The sequence below is a fragment of the Trematomus bernacchii genome, unplaced genomic scaffold, assembly GCF_902827165.1.
Source record: "Trematomus bernacchii unplaced genomic scaffold, fTreBer1.1, whole genome shotgun sequence".
Taxonomy (NCBI): domain Eukaryota; kingdom Metazoa; phylum Chordata; class Actinopteri; order Perciformes; family Nototheniidae; genus Trematomus; species Trematomus bernacchii.
Window position 1 is genome coordinate 3,424,809 of NW_022987797.1, and position 20,485 is coordinate 3,445,293.

The 20,485-nt window shown below is 39.2% G+C and overlaps 1 protein-coding gene across 19 annotated transcripts in view; it reads right to left on the reverse strand.

The window, feature by feature from the left end:
- The window catches only part of slmapa (sarcolemma associated protein a), a 75,917-nt gene that overhangs the window by 21,990 nt on the left and 33,442 nt on the right, over window positions 1–20,485 (reverse strand). For 7 of the 19 annotated variants that reach the window (XR_004557494.1, XR_004557493.1, XR_004557489.1 and 4 more), the window contains 9 exons: window positions 7,007–7,043; window positions 5,003–5,065; window positions 4,062–4,157; window positions 3,798–3,869; window positions 3,533–3,673; window positions 3,303–3,440; window positions 2,708–2,876; window positions 2,245–2,295; window positions 1,121–1,270 (listed from right to left, as the gene is read on the reverse strand). Coding sequence is in view for 2 of the 19 variants with exons in the window: in XM_034149897.1 (XP_034005788.1) it covers window positions 1,121–1,270; window positions 2,245–2,295; window positions 2,708–2,876; window positions 3,303–3,440; window positions 3,533–3,673; window positions 3,798–3,869; window positions 4,062–4,157; window positions 5,003–5,065; window positions 7,007–7,043 (917 nt within the window). In the remaining 17 variants the exon portion in view is untranslated. The remainder of the gene's footprint in view (window positions 1–1,120; window positions 1,271–2,244; window positions 2,296–2,707; window positions 2,877–3,302; window positions 3,441–3,532; window positions 3,674–3,797; window positions 3,870–4,061; window positions 4,158–5,002; window positions 5,066–7,006; window positions 7,044–20,485) is intronic. The other 12 variants (XR_004557500.1, XR_004557499.1, XR_004557502.1 and 9 more) reach the window with 6 other exon arrangements.

Sequence of the window (20,485 nt, forward strand, 5' to 3'; positions counted from 1 at the left end):
TTTACTTATTCATTTGATATTAAGTCTGTTTTATTGTGACAATGCACGAGTATACATATTTGATTACATTCTGGATTTGATAAGCAGAATCAAAAACATCTTAATAAAGCTCTCTAAATACCCAACCCTGTTTGGGGAGAAGATGAGAAATAAAGAGCTGAAGACAGAAATCATGATGGGAAAAGACAGACGGATACAAGATGGGTAGCAGAGAAATAGATAACTGCAAGGACAGAAAGATGCTTGAAAAACAACCGAGCAGGAGGAAGTCAAAGCCACACACGGCAGCTATTTACAGACAAATAAAAAGTCAGATACAGTGTTTCTGGACAGATGCCACAACACTGTAACAGCAGACAGGACGTGGCCAGGCAGACAGACAGCCGAGTCTCTCAGTGACTTCCACATATTACCATCAGAATGTGGAAATCACCGGGCCAACTGTTAAACCCTGACTTCATGATAACAATCCAGTCCTCTCTTTATTATCAATACGGAGAGGTTTCTGCATCACAGGACCAACTCACAACTCCAGAGTCTGAGTGGAAACTCAAGATGTCACCAAAACAAAAAGTGAAATCTAAAAACTAAAAAAAGTGAAATCGACTCAACAATCCCACAGAGTTACGTGCACTCACCTGACATTATCCAGGCAGAACATGTGCATTTCTTTAAATGAACCCCTAGGTTTCATGTCTTTATCGAACATGTCTGGAGGACCAAACCCTTACTTAAATCGCATCTTGGTTTTTATGTTGGTCATGGTGTTTTGGTTTACTTAAATATTATATAAATATATTAAAAAAAATAATAATAATTATCATCATTGTTTTAAAAATAGAAAGATATATAAATGGATAAGCTCAAGTTATATTAATAAATACATCTGGAATCATCTCAAACAATAAGGTAAACAAAGCCACATCTTGGAAAGAAAATCTAAATTGTATCGTCTTTATTCATTTAATAGCAATGTTTTTTACTAACTAGTTTAAACTTCTTCCCAATTGTGCTGATTTATATCGGACTGTTTAGGTACATTTTATGAAGCAAAACCTGCTAAAGATCAGTGTCTTGTGTAAATTGAGATGCCTATTATTATGATAATTAAACTGACTACCATCAGCATCTTCATCTTCACCAAATGCACCATCATCGGTGTCAGTGTCCCCATCATCATCCTCGTCTTCCTCCTGGCTCTCAGGGGTCTGCAGGCTCTTTTTTTCCTCCACAGCCTCCTCTACTGGTCCGTGGGAGACAATGTCCACATCTGTCATGTGACCAGATCAGATATATATATATATATATATATATATATATACACATATATAGGATTTTGTCCCAGCCAAAACACATGTTCACAACCGAGTCGAAACGACGGCAAGTTCCTTTACAAAGTGGCAAAGTGAGCAGTGACACCTCCAGCATTCTTATTCAGTGTTTTCATTCAATCACCAAGAAGTCAATCAGTGACCAGAAGCTCTTTTTCCCCAGAGGTAGAAAAAACAAAGTAGTGGACAGTTTGGCAACCGTGGAAACAACCCAGATTATCCAGAAACCCCAACAAGAAAGCCACCGTGTCCGTGAGACAACTTGCCTAAAAACATGCATCACCATCCTGTCATTCAAAGGTCACAAGGCTTTGGCACAAGGGCCATAGTTGAAATGATGGATTAGTGACATACTTTAAAAACACTTCTCTGGCTCATTTGGTAGAGCTGGTGGCCCGTGTACTGGGGCTCAGCTCCTGCCGAGTTGGACTCGGGTTCAAATCCTGCAACTCTCAATTCTTTTAAATCACGACTTTTCTGTTTGCAGCTGCCTTTTAATAAATCAATCCTACTTCTTTTTTTAACACTGCACTGTTACTTGTATTTTATACTAGGTCTACTGGTTCCTAAATCTTACTCAGGGAAAAATAACAGTTATTCTCTGTAAATGACTTCATATAATTGACTAAATATACTGAGGGCTAATGGGGACCCTAATTACACCACATGTCTCCTTAAACTGTCGGAGGAAACGTGTGGGCCGGACATCAAGCCACCAGACCAAAACAGAAGGAGAAGAGCCAGACATCCACTGTGACAGACAGAGAGACGGATGAACAGAGAGCACAATGAAGTGATGTGGACATCATGCAGGAAGTTGTCATGCGTTATTAGTGCAGGGAGAGGAAGTGAAGTTAGTGAGACAAACGGTGGCGGAGATGACGAGTCCCCGAGCAGAGACATGTGCACTCACCCAGGCTGTTGTTTTCTTTTATGCTTTTCTCTTGTAGCTGTTCTAACCGCACTGTAAATAACAACAACAGCAGAGAGAAACGTTGACTGACAGGAAGCCCCAGCTGAGCCCTGTGATTGGTCAAAAGCGAGAGCCGACCCAGCGACTGGTTGTTATTGTAATTTTTGTGTTAAAGTTCAAAGTGATTGGCTCGGACGATGCACGTTAAAGGTTAGGACAAGACAAGACTAGTGTGTGCTAGGAGAAGAAAAAGACCTGGATGTGTAATGCATGTTTAGAATAATCAAATACAAAATCATACATTTTTAAGTCAAAATTATGAGAATAGACAACATTCTCATTAAGGAAATAAGGAAAAACAAATCAAAATGTTCTGATTGCTTGCATGTGTGTTGGTGTGAGTGTGGGTGTGAGCATGTGTGTGTGTGTGTGTGCGTGTGCGTGTGTGTGTGTGCGTATGTACCCTGCAGGGCGGCCAGCCTCTCGTTGGTGAAGTCGTTGTCGGCCTGCAGAGCTTCGATGCGAGCCTGGAGAACCTGCTCCTTCTCCTCCATCTCCTCGATCCGCAGCTCCAACTCCCTCTTCTCCGTCGCCCCCCGCTGAGTCAGCTCCTCCTGCCGGCCCTCCGCCTCCTGGAGAAAGGAGAGTTTTACATTTACATAACCCAGTTTTACAAGACAAAGCAAGGACTACAGTATGCAATGATAAGATACATGTACGGTGATCATTTTTACTCTGGTAGCTGGTAGTTTAAAAATGGTGTATTTCTGAATATTAACACCAAAAATGACATTGGTGTGGCACATAGCCTTAGAGAATACTAATAGAGAAACATTATCCTTGATCTTTTCTGGCCATTACAATTCATGATATCTAAAAAGAATACTTTTTTGCTAAGAGTAGCCAACACCATGTTTTTGGTTTAAGAATAGAATGAAGATACATTCTATATGACTGCGCCACACACAAATTGTGTTAAGTAGAATAACATTGCAGGGAGATTATATCCTATATAATTTAGAGTAACAACATAAATACATTCCAGCCTCTGCAGGTACCTTAATTTTTTCCGTGAGCTCTTTGATCTCGTTGACGGCGGCGTTGTACTTGTTGGCGAGCTCCCTCAGCTCCTCCTGGCCCCGCTCGGACATCTCCTTCAGGTGGGTGCACTCGTCCTCCGTGTTACTGAGCGAGCGCTGCAGGACAGCAGCAACAAAAAAAGTCCAATGACTAAAAATGCCAATGATCATCATAGAGATTGCATACAGTATGTATATGTGTGACCTACCTCCACCTCTGACAGCTTCCTGACCACCTCGATCTTCTCCTGCAGGACTCTCCTCAGAGACTCCTTGGCCGTCGTTTCGTAGTTGTGTTTGTCCTCCTGGAGAGCCAGGAGCTCCTTACGGATCCCTTCCTCCGGCTGGGACTGTGACAGAAGAGCAGAAGGATTTTTAAATAAATAAATAGATGATCATTTCAATTGACTTTTGATCCATTTAGTGCAGGAGAATGTGTTATCATTAAATACTCTTACAGAGACACATTATTACCTTAGAGTAAGCCTGCAGCTGACTGCCCATCACCTCCAGTCTGGAGAGCAGGCGGTCTTCATCAATCAGAGCCTGGGGAGGACACAGATTTGATTTGTTCAGATAATTTAAGATAAAAGGGAATGATGGAGAAACCTTTCATGCAAAGGCAAATTACAGTGTGCATTTTCAAAATAATCTTAAATGATAGTGTAAACTACTGGAATTTCAGCTGTTGGGATGTATCATGACATTAAGGATCAAACTATAAAAGGTGTTTCCTACCTGCCAGCTGCTCTCCGAGGCCTCCTGTGTGTTGGCTAACAGACGCTGCAGAGTGGCGAGCTTCTGCTCCAACATCTGCTCTCTGTGTAAGGCCTCCTAATAGAAAGAGAGGTGGGAAAACAATGACTTGAATAAGATCAATTCAATTACTGAAAGGGAAGTAAATCAACAGGGCAATTTACAGAGAAGACAATGGGGCTTAAAGTTGTATTCAGTTTTTAGATCAAAGAAGAAAACAAAACAATATGAATCCCTTGAGGGGAAATTGTAATAGTACAGATAGAAAAAGTAAAATAAGTAAATAATCAGAGGTACATTTAAATAAAAACTAAATAAAACAAAATAATAATATTGTATTAGTGCATATGAAGAAACAATTGCGACTACTCTTTGGAATGGAAAATATCAGATTTGATGTAATTGATGCTCTTCGCATTATTAATAAAATGTGATATGGGCCACTATTGGCAGCAGTTGGGATGCAATCTTAGTTGACTAACTTTGCTCAATAAAAAAATTTGACAATTTAAGAGATCATGCTTCTTTCATGACAAAGTCTCTACATGTTTGCTGGGATCATGTTTTTGATCAAAGACCTCAAAAAGATGAGGTAACATTAGTCTTAGTAAATATTCCTGGCCACTCCTCAGCTTAAGAGCTTTACTGTGCCTCACTGATGTTTATTTTCCTGTCCTGCAATGTACCCGACTTGCTATTAAATCTAAAGTGTTTGATCTGTTTTATATAATTAGGTCATTCCTAATCAAGAGTTCCTGTCCTCTGTCTCCTGTCCGCACTGAACATATTCTACATTGCATGATTGGTTCTCTGACACTAAATACATGTTACAACATGAACCAAACGTGTACGAGTTACTCATTTAGTGCTTCATTATCTCTAGTGTAGCTCCACAGAAAGACCAGTAGGTGTCAGTGGGTTACCTGTAGATACTGGGAGAGCTGGAACAGTTCCTGAGAATACATACTGGGAGTGTTGGCTGCAACCTGGAAAACACACACACACATCATGGTAATATATTTGGCAGCTGTCTGGAGTTCAGCTGTTCATTGTTTGAATTGAAGGTGGGCAAATAGAAAACCCACAGAGGTCAAAAGCACCGCTGTGTAACACAAACCAGGGAGCAAATAAGTGAATGTATACAAATCTCACACACACTCAGTGTTTAAGAATTCTGATCATAATTCATCAGCATTAGGGATAAGGGCTAAATCTTCTGCTGTAAAGTAAGAGGCCTTATAGCTACCCTACAGTGCCACAAATACAGTAGGGATAATGATAAAACTACTGGAATATTAATTAAAGGAATAATTCAGAATTTGTTACGGCACACAACATCCTACACAAGCATGTCCGGATATGAAGGCAAAGTGTGAGGTATCAACAGTTGTTTTGTTTTTACTTATGACAGGGCCAGGATAACAGTCCCCTATGTTTCCAGTGCTTATGCTAAGCTAAGCACGTCCTGACTCCAGCTACTGTATCTAACACACATACATAAGATTGATATCCATCTGAACATCTCAATGTATTTCCCGAAATGTTGAAACGTTCCTCACATGACTTAAATGTTAAATTAAAAAAAAAATGTGTGTGTGCAGGTGCGTGTTTCTAAGTGTGTGATTAATTATATGGTGCTGTCTTTTCAGACCTGGGGCATGCTGCTTTGAATTAAGACACTTCATTATGTTAGCACACACACACACACACACACACACACAACAGGGCGAGTCAATAAATAACGTGTTACACACCTATTGTGTTATCTGGAATTCAATAATTAGCCTGGCACTGTCTCCTACAATACCACAATGGTGTGAATTATGTGCCATGCTGTTGTAAAAAGAAATGTTTACATTCAAAATCTATCTTGATGGTGGCAGCTTTGTTGCAGCTGCTGAGAAGGTTATTAACTTTTTATAACCTGTATTTTCTTTCGAGAGTGAATGTTTGTTTGGATGCTTTCTCAACTCGCTAAAGTGCAGGACAAGATGTGAGTTTGTATGTGCTTAGTTGAATACTTGATTCTGTCAATTACGACATTTCAGAGGTTGTACATTTGAGACTGCTAGAGAGAATAAACTGTTGCTAAGGAGGATCAAGGGACTCTGTGCGGTCATATAAATCAGCAGAAAGAAGTTTGCTAAATGTAAAGTCAGCTGTTGAAAACAAACATTAGTTTTCTCTACCATGCAATACTTTTTGAATATAATATTTTTTTTGTGGAAAGCACCACACTTTGGATTCATAATGGCTAAAGGTCCTAAGTTAAGAAAAAGGTTAAAGAGGGCTTTTACTTAAACAGCACATACAGTATGTATATAAGATACATTTACATGTTGACTGCAGTGGCTGGAATCGAACCCACAACCTTCCGATTGGAAGACAGCTGCACTACCTCACAGTTGCCCATGTGGATTATTGTTCAGAGTCTGACTGTGGCTCATGTGTTGTATAGCGTTCGGCTGAGTGAACAATGATTTGGCTGCTTATTTATGCTGAATATGTGTATGTAATATGAATGATCCATGTCCCTGGACAGACAGTTGAAAATGATTTCATTAAATGAATGCCAAAGTAGCAGGCGCCACTGCAAAAGGAGAACACAGGACAAGTGATTTACAGGGCAGATAAATATAATGTAGCAAACAAAAAATACCATTTAATTTCAATTGGACTTGAAATAGCTTTAAAGAGAAATATCTCAAAGAGCGGTCGGTGGGAAAAAAACTGTGTGTGGTAGCAGAGACTGGCAGCAATCCCTGCATTCCTCTATCAGCTGACTAGTCCACTCAGTGTGTGCGCAAAGGCTACTCATGTGTATGAAACTACCCAACACACACACACACACTCCTCTGAGCAGCAGGCACACACACTCCACACAGACAAACACCTTGCACACGGCGACAACACTTTTGGTTTCTTACCTTGTCTACAGGTAGTGGTAACGGAGCCTGGATGACACTGAAAGAGGAAGAGAGAGGAGAAAACACGTTGTCACCATGGGAACAGCAAGGAGGGAAAATGCATGGAGTAACCACGGTGACAGAAAAAAGAAATGGCTCTTGAAGGTCTTGTGACGCTGGTTTTCACCTCCTTGTTAAATACAAACCCCAGATTAGCACATCAAAGCGTACACATCATTGGCTCCACGTTACTTTGAGAATTTGGATTATCCCTGAAAGTTTCTCTTCTTAAAAATAAATAAATGTTTCAGTAATATATTGTGTGTACTTAATAGACAAGAATAACGCCGATTTACACACATAAACCATAAAACTACAAACTTCATACAATTGCAATCAACATGAATCCAACACATCTAATTCTAACAACCAACCAACCACTCACTCACTTTTTTACCATGTTAATTGTTTAGTGTATCGTCAAACAATTTTGCTGATAAATTAAATTAATATATAAGACATATTAACAATTGAAATAGATGAAAACTAGGCTGCAAACTAGTGCTTCCTAAACTAGTAGTCAGCAACCACGGGCATTGAGGTGTCTTGCCTGTGCAGTGGCAGCCTGGGAAAAACTGTTGTGGCTGCAGCTCAGAGTAGAAGATCCATTTACAACAGAGAGCAAACCAACAAAACAAACAATCAAATGTTTGAAAGTGAAGAGCTAGTCCTTTATATTGGAGCATCATTCATTCTTCTGAATGTAGCTAAATACAGGTACGATACAATTTAAATAAGAACAAATCATATTCCAAAAGTGTATGAGTTACTAACTAACTCTAGTTGTTTAAAGAGGCCCTATTGTGCTCATTTTCCGGTTCATATTTGTATTCTGTGCCTCTACTGTGACATGTCTCCATGCTTTAATGTTCATACTGCCTGTGCTGCAGCACCTCTTTTCACCCTCTGTCTGAAACCAGAGCCCAGTCTGCTCTGTTACATAGTGATGTCATTATGCTATGGAAGTAAACAAAGCAGTCCAATTGAGATGTTTAAGGCAGGTGGGGGAGTGCCTGTGAAAGAACGTTGGGATTTTAGGTTTGGCAGACCATTTACTAGCACAACAATCTAGAGAACACACTCGAGGAAAAGCTTAATAAGGCCTCGAAAAAACACTACAAATTGCAGCATGTTGATGCATGAAGGACATGAAAAGTTATATTGCTAGTGCTACTTTACTGAATCCCAGTCTTTGTCGTATGTCAACTCAGACATCCATACAGCGACTCTGTATAGCATCCAGCAAAGTTTTTGATAGAATTTCAATTATAAAATGCCTTTAGGGAATGCAGTCTAATTTTGATGCCAAAAAAGTGATCTTAGCAGGAATGTAGCAAGATTTAAGTAAAAGCAGGGCTCTGTTTATTTAAATGATTGCATGCAATACAAATATTTATCTCTAGAATATGACTAATCTTGATAAATTATTCTAATCTCAATTTTGATCGATATCATTGTGCTTAAAGAAAACCCATAATCCTGCAGCTTTATCCCTGTGTTTGATTTCAGGGGATGTGACGGAGGATGCACACAAATAACACCGACTGAACCGGCTCCAGGCTAAAGGGTCACACCAGCAGATAAACACGGCAGTGGCTGTTAACTGCGTTAAATCACCGTGTGGAGGTTATTATGTGGAAGTAACTGAACATCAATCACAGTCAGTCAAGCATTAGTCTGGACAGGGAAAGTACTTGGAGTGCAACTAAAGACAATTAGAGACGTTGCAGGTCACTCCTACGGAGGGGCCTGAAGACAGTCTCCAGAAATACAACATTTGCCATCAGACCAAATGTATCACAAATGGATACAATAATAAGTGATTTAACCACAGTGTGACTTGTTTCATTACAGACAATGTGCTTTACTGTAGCAGACCAAGGGTTTTATTTCGTCACAGATTGTCCTTTTTTCAGTTTCCCCTGTTCGCCCAAAAAGATAAAAAATGGGTCTATGTGGGTCTCTAAGAGTAAATATTGTCACAGTGTGAGTTGTTTACACCATGTTCTATGTTGAATCCATCAAAAGGGACATAGTTAGTTATAAGGGCAGTACATCAACACAGAGTCAAGTTGTGGGGGAGGTTTTCCACCTTCAATTTGTTCGCTACATGAACAGGACCTTTGCCTTTTAGTGCAGATATTTGTATTGTATGTAACAGCGACACAAGGTCAGACAGGTTTGTTTAAGTGTGTGGGGGGGGATTTACCTGGGAACAGTCCGAGTTCAGGAATGAAGGTAAACTTGATTCTAGGCAAAAAATAAGCCGACTGTTAATGTGTAACTACCGACCCTAAGGAGGGGTGCAGACGGCTGCAGCTCAAACACTGCTGTATAAGGACACACCACCACTTCTCAGTTCATTCATCAGCTCACTTTGAAGAGTGATACATCGTTAACCTATGCACAACTTAGACGCATGATCGCCAACCACACTTTATTCATGTGTAACTGTTTGAGCTGATCTGCTGTGTGTTGTCCTTCTGTTTTGTTTTTCCTTTTTGATCTTTGTATTTGATCTTGTTGTCTAATCGCTTTTGACTTTCTCTCACTCACTATAAATAAAAAGTTAACTTTCCCAGTCTAGAAAGATGTTTCAAAGAATGTAAAACACAAGTCTAGTATGATTAAACAAGCACATTTTTTATACAGGAGAAAAGATGCAACATAAGACTTTCCAATTCAAATATTTTGAATACTGAAGTACTGACTTTGTCATTAACATACCAGTACTTTGATTTTATATTATTTAAAGGGGACCTATCATGCTAAATGCACTTTGTGATGTATTTTATACATAAATATGTGTCCCCGGTGCGTCGGGGAACTCACGCAGCGTCAGAAAATAAAACCCTCTCTTTTCCTCTGTACCCAAATCTTTTAAAAACAGGGGTACAACGAGCGGATACAGATTTGCTGCCGATCTGACGTCAAATTGGCAGCGGACCCACAGAAAGTTGCTATCAGAAACAATGCCTGACGTGTTTTGGACGTAATCTCGTCTTTGTTTACATTAGCAAGCCTCGCTAACACTCAGAGCTAACCTGTACTGTAGAGCACATGTGTTTAAAAAGCAGGAAATATAAAAAGGAACTCACCTTGTGATAAACCCGCAAGAGAAAAAGCATTTGAGCTCCATACTGTTTCAGAAATAATCTTTGATGTGGTTTAGAACAGGATGGCATTTTATCACAGCAGAATTTAACTTTATCTCCGGTAGAATTCTGATGAGGCATTAGCTCCGCCTCCTCCTTTTTTTTTTTTCAAGCTAAGGACCCAAGATCCGCGTTTCTCTAAACAGGGCTGCAAAAGAGGGGTATGAGCAGTATGAGGCATGGCTACAATGGGTGATCTGTTTGGTATTTTGAAAAAAAAACTTCACAGACATGTTTTGTATAGGTATGGCCCTACAATATATTTTTCCAATATAGCATAATAGGTCCACTTTAAATATACAAATGTATCCTTTGCAAGATGGCAGAAGGGCTGGAGTCTATCTTTAGGCAGTTTTGTGTCCACGCTACGTGCGCTATTTCAGGAAAATAGCAGTAGCACACAATGAGCAGTAAGGGCTGGAGTAAAGTACATACGTTAAAGTTACCAGTGACAACAGCACAAATGAGTTTAAGCTGAACCGCCAATCAGAGCTTTTTCTCTCACTAGCAGGCTCTGCAGCCACTCAACATGGTGCCTCAACCAAAAAGCTACTCACGAGGGCTGTACACAAAAGCAAGATAATCCTGGATATAATCTCATTATGTTTTTAAAACAGAGAGACAAAGAAAGAGAAAAAGAAACAAAACTGAGATTGAATCACAGGTCCTGTAAAGTCATTTATGGCAGATAATACGACTCTAAAAAGTCAAAGACATACATTAGATTGAAAATAAAAGGGTTGGGAAAAGTAATTTCATAAGTGATTGCTGATTTATACTTGAGGGAAAATATGACTACCTTTAAAGGCCGCTACACACCCACCTGAGACCAAAGAATGCGTACCGAAGGCGTCCCGACTTTTACGTCAGCTACGCCGCCCGCTACGCCGCCCGCTACGCCGCCCGCCTACGAACACACCGCAAATACTTCAGTCGACGAGTGGCAATAACTGTCCTTACCAGCAGGCAGCGTAGTGTGAACAGCCAATCAGAGTGATTGCTTGGGCCGACTTTCTCTGACCCCCCGCGGCCGATTCAACATGTTGAGGCCGCGGGAGGTGTGAAAAGGTGCCGTAAAGAGACGACGGTGCTGGACACACCAACCTGAGTAGGGCGCCGCGAATGCCCGACTGCCTCTGACTCCCAAAATCGGGTTGGTGTGTAGCCAGCTTAAGACTAAGAGGATCATTGAAAACAACTTGTAGATATTTAGTAGCAGTTCTCTGCAGAGTTCAGGGTTTCTGCTGAGGCGGTTCTCATCAGTGTGACAAATAACTTCCACAGAGCAACATCGTCCATCACAGTGAGCACTGAGACCGATTCACTGCATTACTGTTCTGCTTATCGATTAGCAGGCACTCTTGAAGTAACCTCAAGGAAATAATCCCCGTAAACATGTTCCCTTACAAACTTCACTATCTCAAAGGATTAAAGTTATCTTTTATCTAGTCTCTTTAGGCTGCTAAATGTCAGAATTAAAAAGCAGTATACTTCGGAAAGTTTGTTGAATTCTGGTCTTTTGTTCTAATTTTAAATGATTTATTTACACAGCACACTAGCAATTAAGAACTTTTTTGTCCCACAAAAGGGTTGGGACCTTCTTTTTTTTTTAGAAGAGGACTCTTGTCGTTAATGAGTCCATCTGACTGCGTCGTTCCAACAATTTGTTTCTGCTGCATTCATTAAATCACAGCGGTCTGTTACGCATTCATTTTCATCAGCGCGGCAATCACTGTGCAGAATGTTGTTTTATTCATCACTACCGCCTGCAGCAGTTCTGTCATTCAAACTGCATCATCCCAGCAGGAGGCCCCATATCCATAATGAGATTTATTTTTTGCCAGTTCCTAAATCAAATAGCCATTATTCACAGTTGGGATTTGACAACTTGTAAGCCGGGGGCCTAACACAACCTAAACTGATGGGCTGTAGAAGCACGGATGTTTCAGATATACAGTATGCCATTTAATAAGGCAACAAGGAATCTAGGGCTGTGCAATTAATCGTATTTTAAATCGCAATTACGATTTTGGCCTGCCACAATTACGAAAACAACATAATCGAAAAAAACTATTATTTTGCTTTGCTAGGTTGTGACAGTGCACTGCAACATATTTGATCTAATTTGTTTTGGTCTCATTTATTTGTATAGCTTGGGGAAGTGCGCTCCAAAATATTTGTTGATCTTGTTTATTGGTATTTATTATTATCACATGACACCTTATTTGCTAATGTGCCGATGGTGGTAAATAGGGTTAACATCTGCCGATGCCAATGTCTGACCGATGCATCCCTTCTAAAATAAGATGCGGAACATTAAAACCATATTACCCACAAAACTTCAGCATGTTAGCATCGTCATGCTGACTTTAACCTTGAGCTTAAAGCACCGCTGTGCCCACATGCTGCACCACACAGCTTCTAGGGTGACTGTCATCTTGTTTTGTGCTGGTGAATAGATCAGAAAAGTGAACAGTTGTTTGACAGACAACAACAGAAACATGCTGTGTGGCCAAAAGGTTTAAGACCCCAACTATTATGCCTAATATCTAGACCTTTGAAGCTGATTCAATTGTCTTCAACACTTAGTTTTTTTTAAATCATGGTAAATTGTGAATTTTAAAAAGAGTTCAGCTTCACCCTGGGCCCTGGAGTTTATTGCTTTGTAATGCCAGGGACCGGAAACCATTATTTATGTCATGAAAACTGAACTTAAGTTTCCCAGCAGGTGTTTACAGCACACTATCTTCATAAAGTAAATCACTCATCTTCAGTCCTCATCAAACTGCCAGGACCAGACGATCTCTGCTCAGAAATAACACGCATTAAAAAGGTGGAAAAAACCCACAGCATAACATGACCTAAATTCACAGCTCTTTGACGAAGGCTCACAGGAACATCATGTGTGCCTACACACACACACAAGCTAAAACACACAAAGTGCAGCCGGTCCACAGGAGTCAGTCATCCACATCAGATCTATCCGATAGGGCTGTGCGGTTATGGCAAAAATCATAATCACGATTATTTCTGGTCAATATTGATATCACGATTATTCATTGGCTTTGAAAACATCCATTTATTGAACTTTAAAACAAATTAAAATAATAATTTGAACAGTATGTTTTTAACAGTTGAATACCCTGAACTTTAAGTATAATTCAACTGAAAAACCAATACAAAAATAAACTATACATTTATATCTACATTTAAATACATAATATCAAAATAATAAATACCAATAAAGAAGATAAACAAATATTTTGGAGCGCACTTCCACAACCTACTAAACATATATAAATATGATAACTAATGTCACTCACAACCTGTAATGTTTAATTATACTGCTACACGCAGTACTCTCTAGAAGCTCCGGCTTGACGAGGTTAGTAAAAGTTGACTGTACGCTAGGGCTGTGCGATTATGGCAAAAATCATAATCACGATTATTTTGGTCAATAATTGATATCACGATTATTAAATGCGATTATTCATTGACTTTGAAAACATCCATTTATTGAACTTTTAAATACAAATAATAATTTGAACAGTATCTTTTTAACTGTTGATTACCCTGAGCGTATAATTCAACTGAAAAACCAATACAAAAATAAATTAAATAAATGATACATTTATATCTACATTTAAATAAATAATATCAAAATAATAAATACCAATAAACAAGATCAACAAATATTTTGGAGCGCACTTCAACAAGCTACTAAACATATATAAATACAAACAAATTAGATCAAATATGTTGCAACCTAGCAAAGCAAAATAATCGGTTTTTTCGATTATGTTGTTTTCGTAATTGTGGCAGGCCAAAATCGTAATTGCGATTAAAATACGATTAATTGCACAGCCCTACTGTACGCTAGAGACCGGAGAATAAAGACACGGCAACTAAAGCTTCCCTTGTAACTTGTTGATATGGATTTATTAAACAGACCTGCAAGTCACAACACAACCTGGCCGAGAGGGCTTTTAGGGAGGGGTGAAAGCGCACGCGCGGGCAGGATGTATAACGCAAGACAAATTGAGAGCATCATTGCGAAAGGGAATGCAGCAAAATACTCGTTTTTTTTCGAATACGTTGTTTTCATAATCGTTGCAAGCCAAAATCGTAATCGAGATTAAAATACGATGAATTGCACAGCCCTACTATCCGAGTGCTTTGCATGCAGTCCAGCAGAGACTGATGATGGAAAACACTGGCAGTAGTTTTCTGTGCCCAGCTCAAATATTTCTACGACTCAAACCTGTTGTGGAGAACTTTGTGATGTGAACGCTGCCTTAAAGAACAGTGTGACCTGTCCTGTATATTTGGCATTGGCTGAAATATGTATATACAGTGTCAACAAACTGTACCAAAAGCAGACAAACGTCCTTGCACTTTTAACCCGAACAGCTTCTCAATCAATCATAAACCTTTTGAGTATGAATAACTACTTAACCTGTTAAGCACCAAGCCTGTTATTCATGTTTCAGGCTCGAAAATGACATGCCCAAAACAAATGACTACAACTTAACTTCTAAACGGGTTATATGAATAATGTCTTTTATCAAAGCAAGGTTACATCTGTGAGTTGGATGTAGAAGTGTCAGAATCAATATAGATGTTTTTTATTTTAAAGAAAATTCAGATTTTACTGTAAATTATAGTGTCCGTCCAAATATTCTTTTTTACTTATAGTGAAAACTACCCTTGGATGATGGGTTAGTAGACTAAAAGCTTTAGGAATCCAAAGTACAACATATAATAAGTACCCTGTATCAAGATTGATGCAAAACAAGTGACATTTGACCTTTTTAGAGAGGTTTAGCCAAAACCACCCCACCTCTGAGGTGATTTGGGTGAAAATGTTTTTTTTTCCATATCTCTGGCCCCCCTTGGTCGATTTTGATGGTTGACACCTCTTTCTGACCGTTAGAGCCAATAGAATCGAAGGGGGAGGCCCCCACACACACTCGTTGTGAAAACAAACGGTGGGGGCTTCGCGCATGTAATTTTGCTCCACATGTTATGATGTACGCTTTCGTTTATAGCGTCGCAAATGTTTATCACTGAGTGTTGAGGTGGGCACCAAACGATTCTGTGTCTCCAGGAGATGCTAATCGATGGGTTGGCTGTGCATCTAGGATAAGTAATAAGGGAGTTATGAGTGAGTTTAGGTGCAGTTTTAAGTTACATTTTTTCGCTCGTGGCTAATTCAGAGGCTGAGTGTTAGCATTGTTGGTTTTCTTTGGGAATAAAAATGTAAAAGATCAGTTAGCTGAGTTTCTTCGCGTTACATGGATATAAAACATTCATAGTTTATTAAATATTAAGATTCCTTAGACGTTGTTTCCTGCAAATGACGCGTTTATCCGCCCGGTACCGGGGGGGGGGGTGCGTAACAGGTTAAGTGTTTTTTCAAGAAAGAATGCCAAAAAAAACACTTGAATGCAAGAAAAAGGTCAATTTTAAAATATTTACATATTTGTTTTTTCCTCTCTTGGAAGAAGTATAACTAAAGTGTTAATTTTCATTTAATACCCCTCCTTAAGTTTACCTCATGAAATGATAACTTACATTATGAAAAGCAACACATTTGCTTTTGGAAAGGTTCCCTTTTTATTGTTTATTAAATCACTTTATAATCCTGGAGGACCTCTGTACTTGTGTGTCACAAGATGTGTACACACTCTGGCCTGTTTTAAAAGCAAGAACTACCGTATGTAACAAACAAAAGATACAAATAAAAGATGCTTCAGGCTCAGTTTAATCTCATGTTTTCCTCTGCAGTCTGCATGAATCGCAAACCCAAAAGTTGTTTGAGAATACCACACAAAACCAACTCTGTGTTGCAAGTTCTCTAACAAATGTCAACCACTGAAGACTTCCAGCTTCATTTTCTCACAGCATGTTGATCTCTCGGTGCCAGAACACATAAGAGTTAAGAGTTTAGGCACCACATATTGTCGTACACAAATCTAAAAGAAGCTTGATGAACAATACAGAGCCTGATACGGACCGTATGCGTCTAAAAGTCTTGGTTCAGATTGTGGACAACAGAAACGTTACCTGTCAGGTCTGCTTCCTGTGCGTCAGGTGATGATTTGTCACAGGACAAAGTTCACTGTTCCTCTATCTCAGCCTGACTCAGCTTGTGAGAAAATAGATTCTCCTTTCTCACTTCATTTTCTCTCTTTGTTTTAGACTGAGAATAATCCCCTCTACTTTTCCACGGCGTGATTCAAGTCATCCCATAACAAACTTTGTTTCTTTCTACTCTTTGCTGATCCTCCTCTTCCTCTGAGCCAAACAGCTGATTTTCCTTCTTTAACTTGTGCAACTTACTATCGCTCCACCCCTCCTGCTACTCACTGTGAGGAAACAAACGCCCCTTTCTGCCATGCAATGGCTTTTTATGGTCTGTGGGAGGGTAAAGGTGCGCTGGATAACTAACCTGGCTCCGCATGAGGTGTCAAGGTTATCATTTGTATCATCAAAATAGCATTCTAAAGCTCCACAAATGTTGTGATTATGAAACATCCTTGACACACACTCTCACAAAAGGGTGTGACAGTGTGTGTGAGTGTGGGTGTTAAGGAATTTTGGCAGGTGATTACTGAATTGGGGAAACAAAAGCAAGCTATTGTCATGAACAAAAAACCTCAAACACTTTGTATTGATAGATTTACTTCTATATTTCAGTCATATTTGACCTGGTTGAACTATATTTCACAAGATAAAAGAAGAAATTGTGCTTTTCCTGCACAGAAACTAGAACTGTGAAACATTAAATACAGCAGAGTTAGAGCTTTGATTTACAACATGCTCTAACTTGTGAATTGGATCTTTGAATATATATATAATGTAACACACGTGACAACACACTGAATCACACAGAGGAGGAAAGCAGATTCTTGTCAAACTTCTCCGGCCACGCCCCCATTCGTGATGTCACAATTTTGCATTAAATGCAACACAGAGTAACATGGGTTTGTTGACAACCTATCATTTTGTTTTACGTTTCCATGAGTCACTGTTTTTTCTCTCTTTTTTTCTGAAAGATATTATTTGGAGCCTTTATTAGAGATACAGAGGTGAAAGGGGGAGATTTTCTGCACGTTCTGGAATCGGCCGCATACTTGGCAGTGAACAGTGCATATAACACGTCAGATACTCTTTAATGAATACAAGTATAACATTCTCATGCTTTTTTATTTTAACGCATGAGATAGCTCAATGGTTAGATCTACTGGCCAGGTATTTTTTACCAAACGTGTCAGAATGTTAGAATAGTATTCATAATTATTAAAGATTTTCAGACTTTTTGACTTCAAAAGTTAATTGAGTTTTTAGGTTCACACCTACAGTAATCAAAGATAACAATGAATCAGGTACTCAAAGGCCACATATTTGGTTTAATTTTTCAATACGTTGCTGGCACACAGAGGACGACTGTATGATACAGTGTTGGCCAACCTCCAGATGGCTAATGCTAACACGCGGGGAGCAGACACATTCTTCAGCTAATAATAAATCCATCTGATTTAACTCCACATCACTGTCTCTCCAGCTGTGCTTCATAGAGACAGAGCTGCACAGACTATTGTGGATGTGTGATGGTGGGTGGCACCACTGATACATCAGCCTATGATGGTCTAATTTCCTCCATATTGTCTCTACAAAGGGCGTTTATAATCAGGGATGCAAACTCATCAGGTATGAAAAAGGTGACAAGGATCCGAGCCCCCCGACCCCACGGAATAGCAGAGGATTTTAGCAGTCAGAACAACTAAAGCAGTTAATAACAGAAACGCCAAAGAGTCACATCTAATAGACATTTATAAAAGCATTTATTTTAATTGTGTAGCAGTCAGTTTATAATTTTGGCAGCACTGTTGAGCATTTTGAAAATGTATTTTCATGCCTCTGTGCAAGGCTTAGTCTTTCTATCTTTATAGCCAGTGGTGTAAAGTAACTAAGTTCATAAACTCAAGTACTATACTTGGGTACAATTTTGAGATACTTGTACTTTACTTAAGTATTTCAATGTTTTGCTACTTTGTTCTTCTACTACACTAGAAGTAGACACTCTATTATTCTGAAATGGACCAATCTGCACAATCACTACTTTTACTGTCGCTACTTTAACTATATTTTGATGAGAATACTTTTCTACTTTTATTTGAGGAACATTTTGAATGCAGGACTTTTACTGTAACAGAGTATTCCTACACTCTGGTACTTCTACTTTTACTCAAGTACAAGATCTGAGTGCTTCTACTTTTACTCAAGTACAAGATCTGAGTACTTCTACTTTTACTCAAGTACAAGATACTTATACCACCTCCGTTTATAGCCTATGAAAAAAACTATTTGAAAACGAAGGCTAAAGCTAACGTTAGCAGATAGTGACAATGTATGCTAGTTAGCTAGCTCAACGATTCATTAAATAATATTGCAACAGAAAGACTTTTCAGTGCACATCACGCTCTGCCGCTCCGACAGGTGAACACCTGAACGGCCCGTTCTAACAGCTGTTCACCAGCGGTCCAGTCTGTGCCACAGTGACTCCGGACCGCACAGTTAATATTAACGAACGCACCGTAGGTAATGTAGCTGCTGAAGCTAGACCCTCATCCCGGAGCAGCAGAGCCTTATTATACATCTATGAGCAGAGCCGACAGGCAGGAAGACTCGAGCACACAGCTCGCGCTTCATTATAATATATAAAAAAAGAACACCATGCGTGTCATGATGGCACATAACAGCTCGCGGCCGCAGATTACTCCGGGTCCCAGACCCCCCCCCCCATACCCCAAAAATATTTTTATTGCAGATCTACATGAATCACATAAACGACCTATTTTGGATTCAAAACGGCGAATTTCGCCGAAAGGTGACAAGTTTGCATCCCTGATAATTAAGTAGGGCTGGGAAAGTTATCGCGTTAACACATTAATAATTAACAATTATTTTATCGCGCATTAACAGTTTTTTTTTTATTATTATTATTATTATGAAAGTCCGTTGCTCACTGGCTCTGAATACATATACAGACTAACCATGGGTCACAGGAGGGGTGGGATGTTGATCAGTATTGGCTTAGGATGGGCGTCATCGCGCGTCTCAACCAATGAGAGCATTTGGGGCGGGCCTAAGACTGCTGCAGCGTCACATGAGCAGAAAAGAAGTTGCGGGGAATGAATCATGGAGAAAGGTACCGAACTCTTACACGGACATTTTACATCTCTTCAGGCGGCAGAGCTGATAGAACCAAAGTTATTTGTAACTGCTGCAAAGTTGGATTTTCTTCTCTCTGGACTCTGAGGGGAACTTGTTCTTCTATAACAAACTAGATAAAACGTTAATACCCTGGCAGTAGCAAATACCTTTGGTTTTATATTTGATTTCATTAATTAATGTTGAAGTTGAGATTTACAAGAAATATTTTAACCGCTACTGTTAGCAGTTAAAATAACTAACTGAAACTGATAAAAAAGCACCTTGTTTATTTAAACTGTTTGCAAACCAAATGTTATTGCCCTTTTGTTCATATAGCAGTATTTTTTTAATAAAATTGAACAATATACTACTTTTTAATTTATTATTGAATTTTGCGCATAACAAGGCGATTAATCACAATTAATTACAGAAAATCATGCGTTTATAATTAACCTAATTCCAAAAATAATTTGATTCTGTGAAGAGTATATTTACTGTAATTCAGCCCAGTTACATCAGTTTTATCTGTGTAGGTATTTTCAGCAGCTAAATTGTTCTCATTTGGGAACTGTGATGCCTCAGTAAGTAGAGCCCAAACGATAATGGATTTTTCTTGCTGATGGTGATACCAATATGAAGGAGTTAAATACATCTGGCTTTAAAGCAGGCTAATGAGTATTGAAACCGTTTCAGTTGGGATCGGTGCTTCATGTGATTGGCTTTTTTGGATGAGGTTCATAGGGAGCTCCGATCAAAGTATTAAGAACAAATGTAAGCCAATAATCTCCAGTGGCTGATCAACCAAACCCTGGCCGATGACCTGATCAAAATGCAGCCAATAAAAAAACTTCAGCAAAAGCCAGAAATAAAAAGGAAACAAATTTACAACACAAACAGTTTCACCGTCTCTAAATAACTTTAGTGCTCTGAAATGCAGCGCCAAAGTGTATCGAGTCAATGGAGCACAAGACTTAAAGGGAAACGCTTCTAGTATTTCATGGGATTTTACATTTTTCCTGAAACCAGGTTTTGTCGTTGGGCTAACTTGGCAATATTAACATTAACT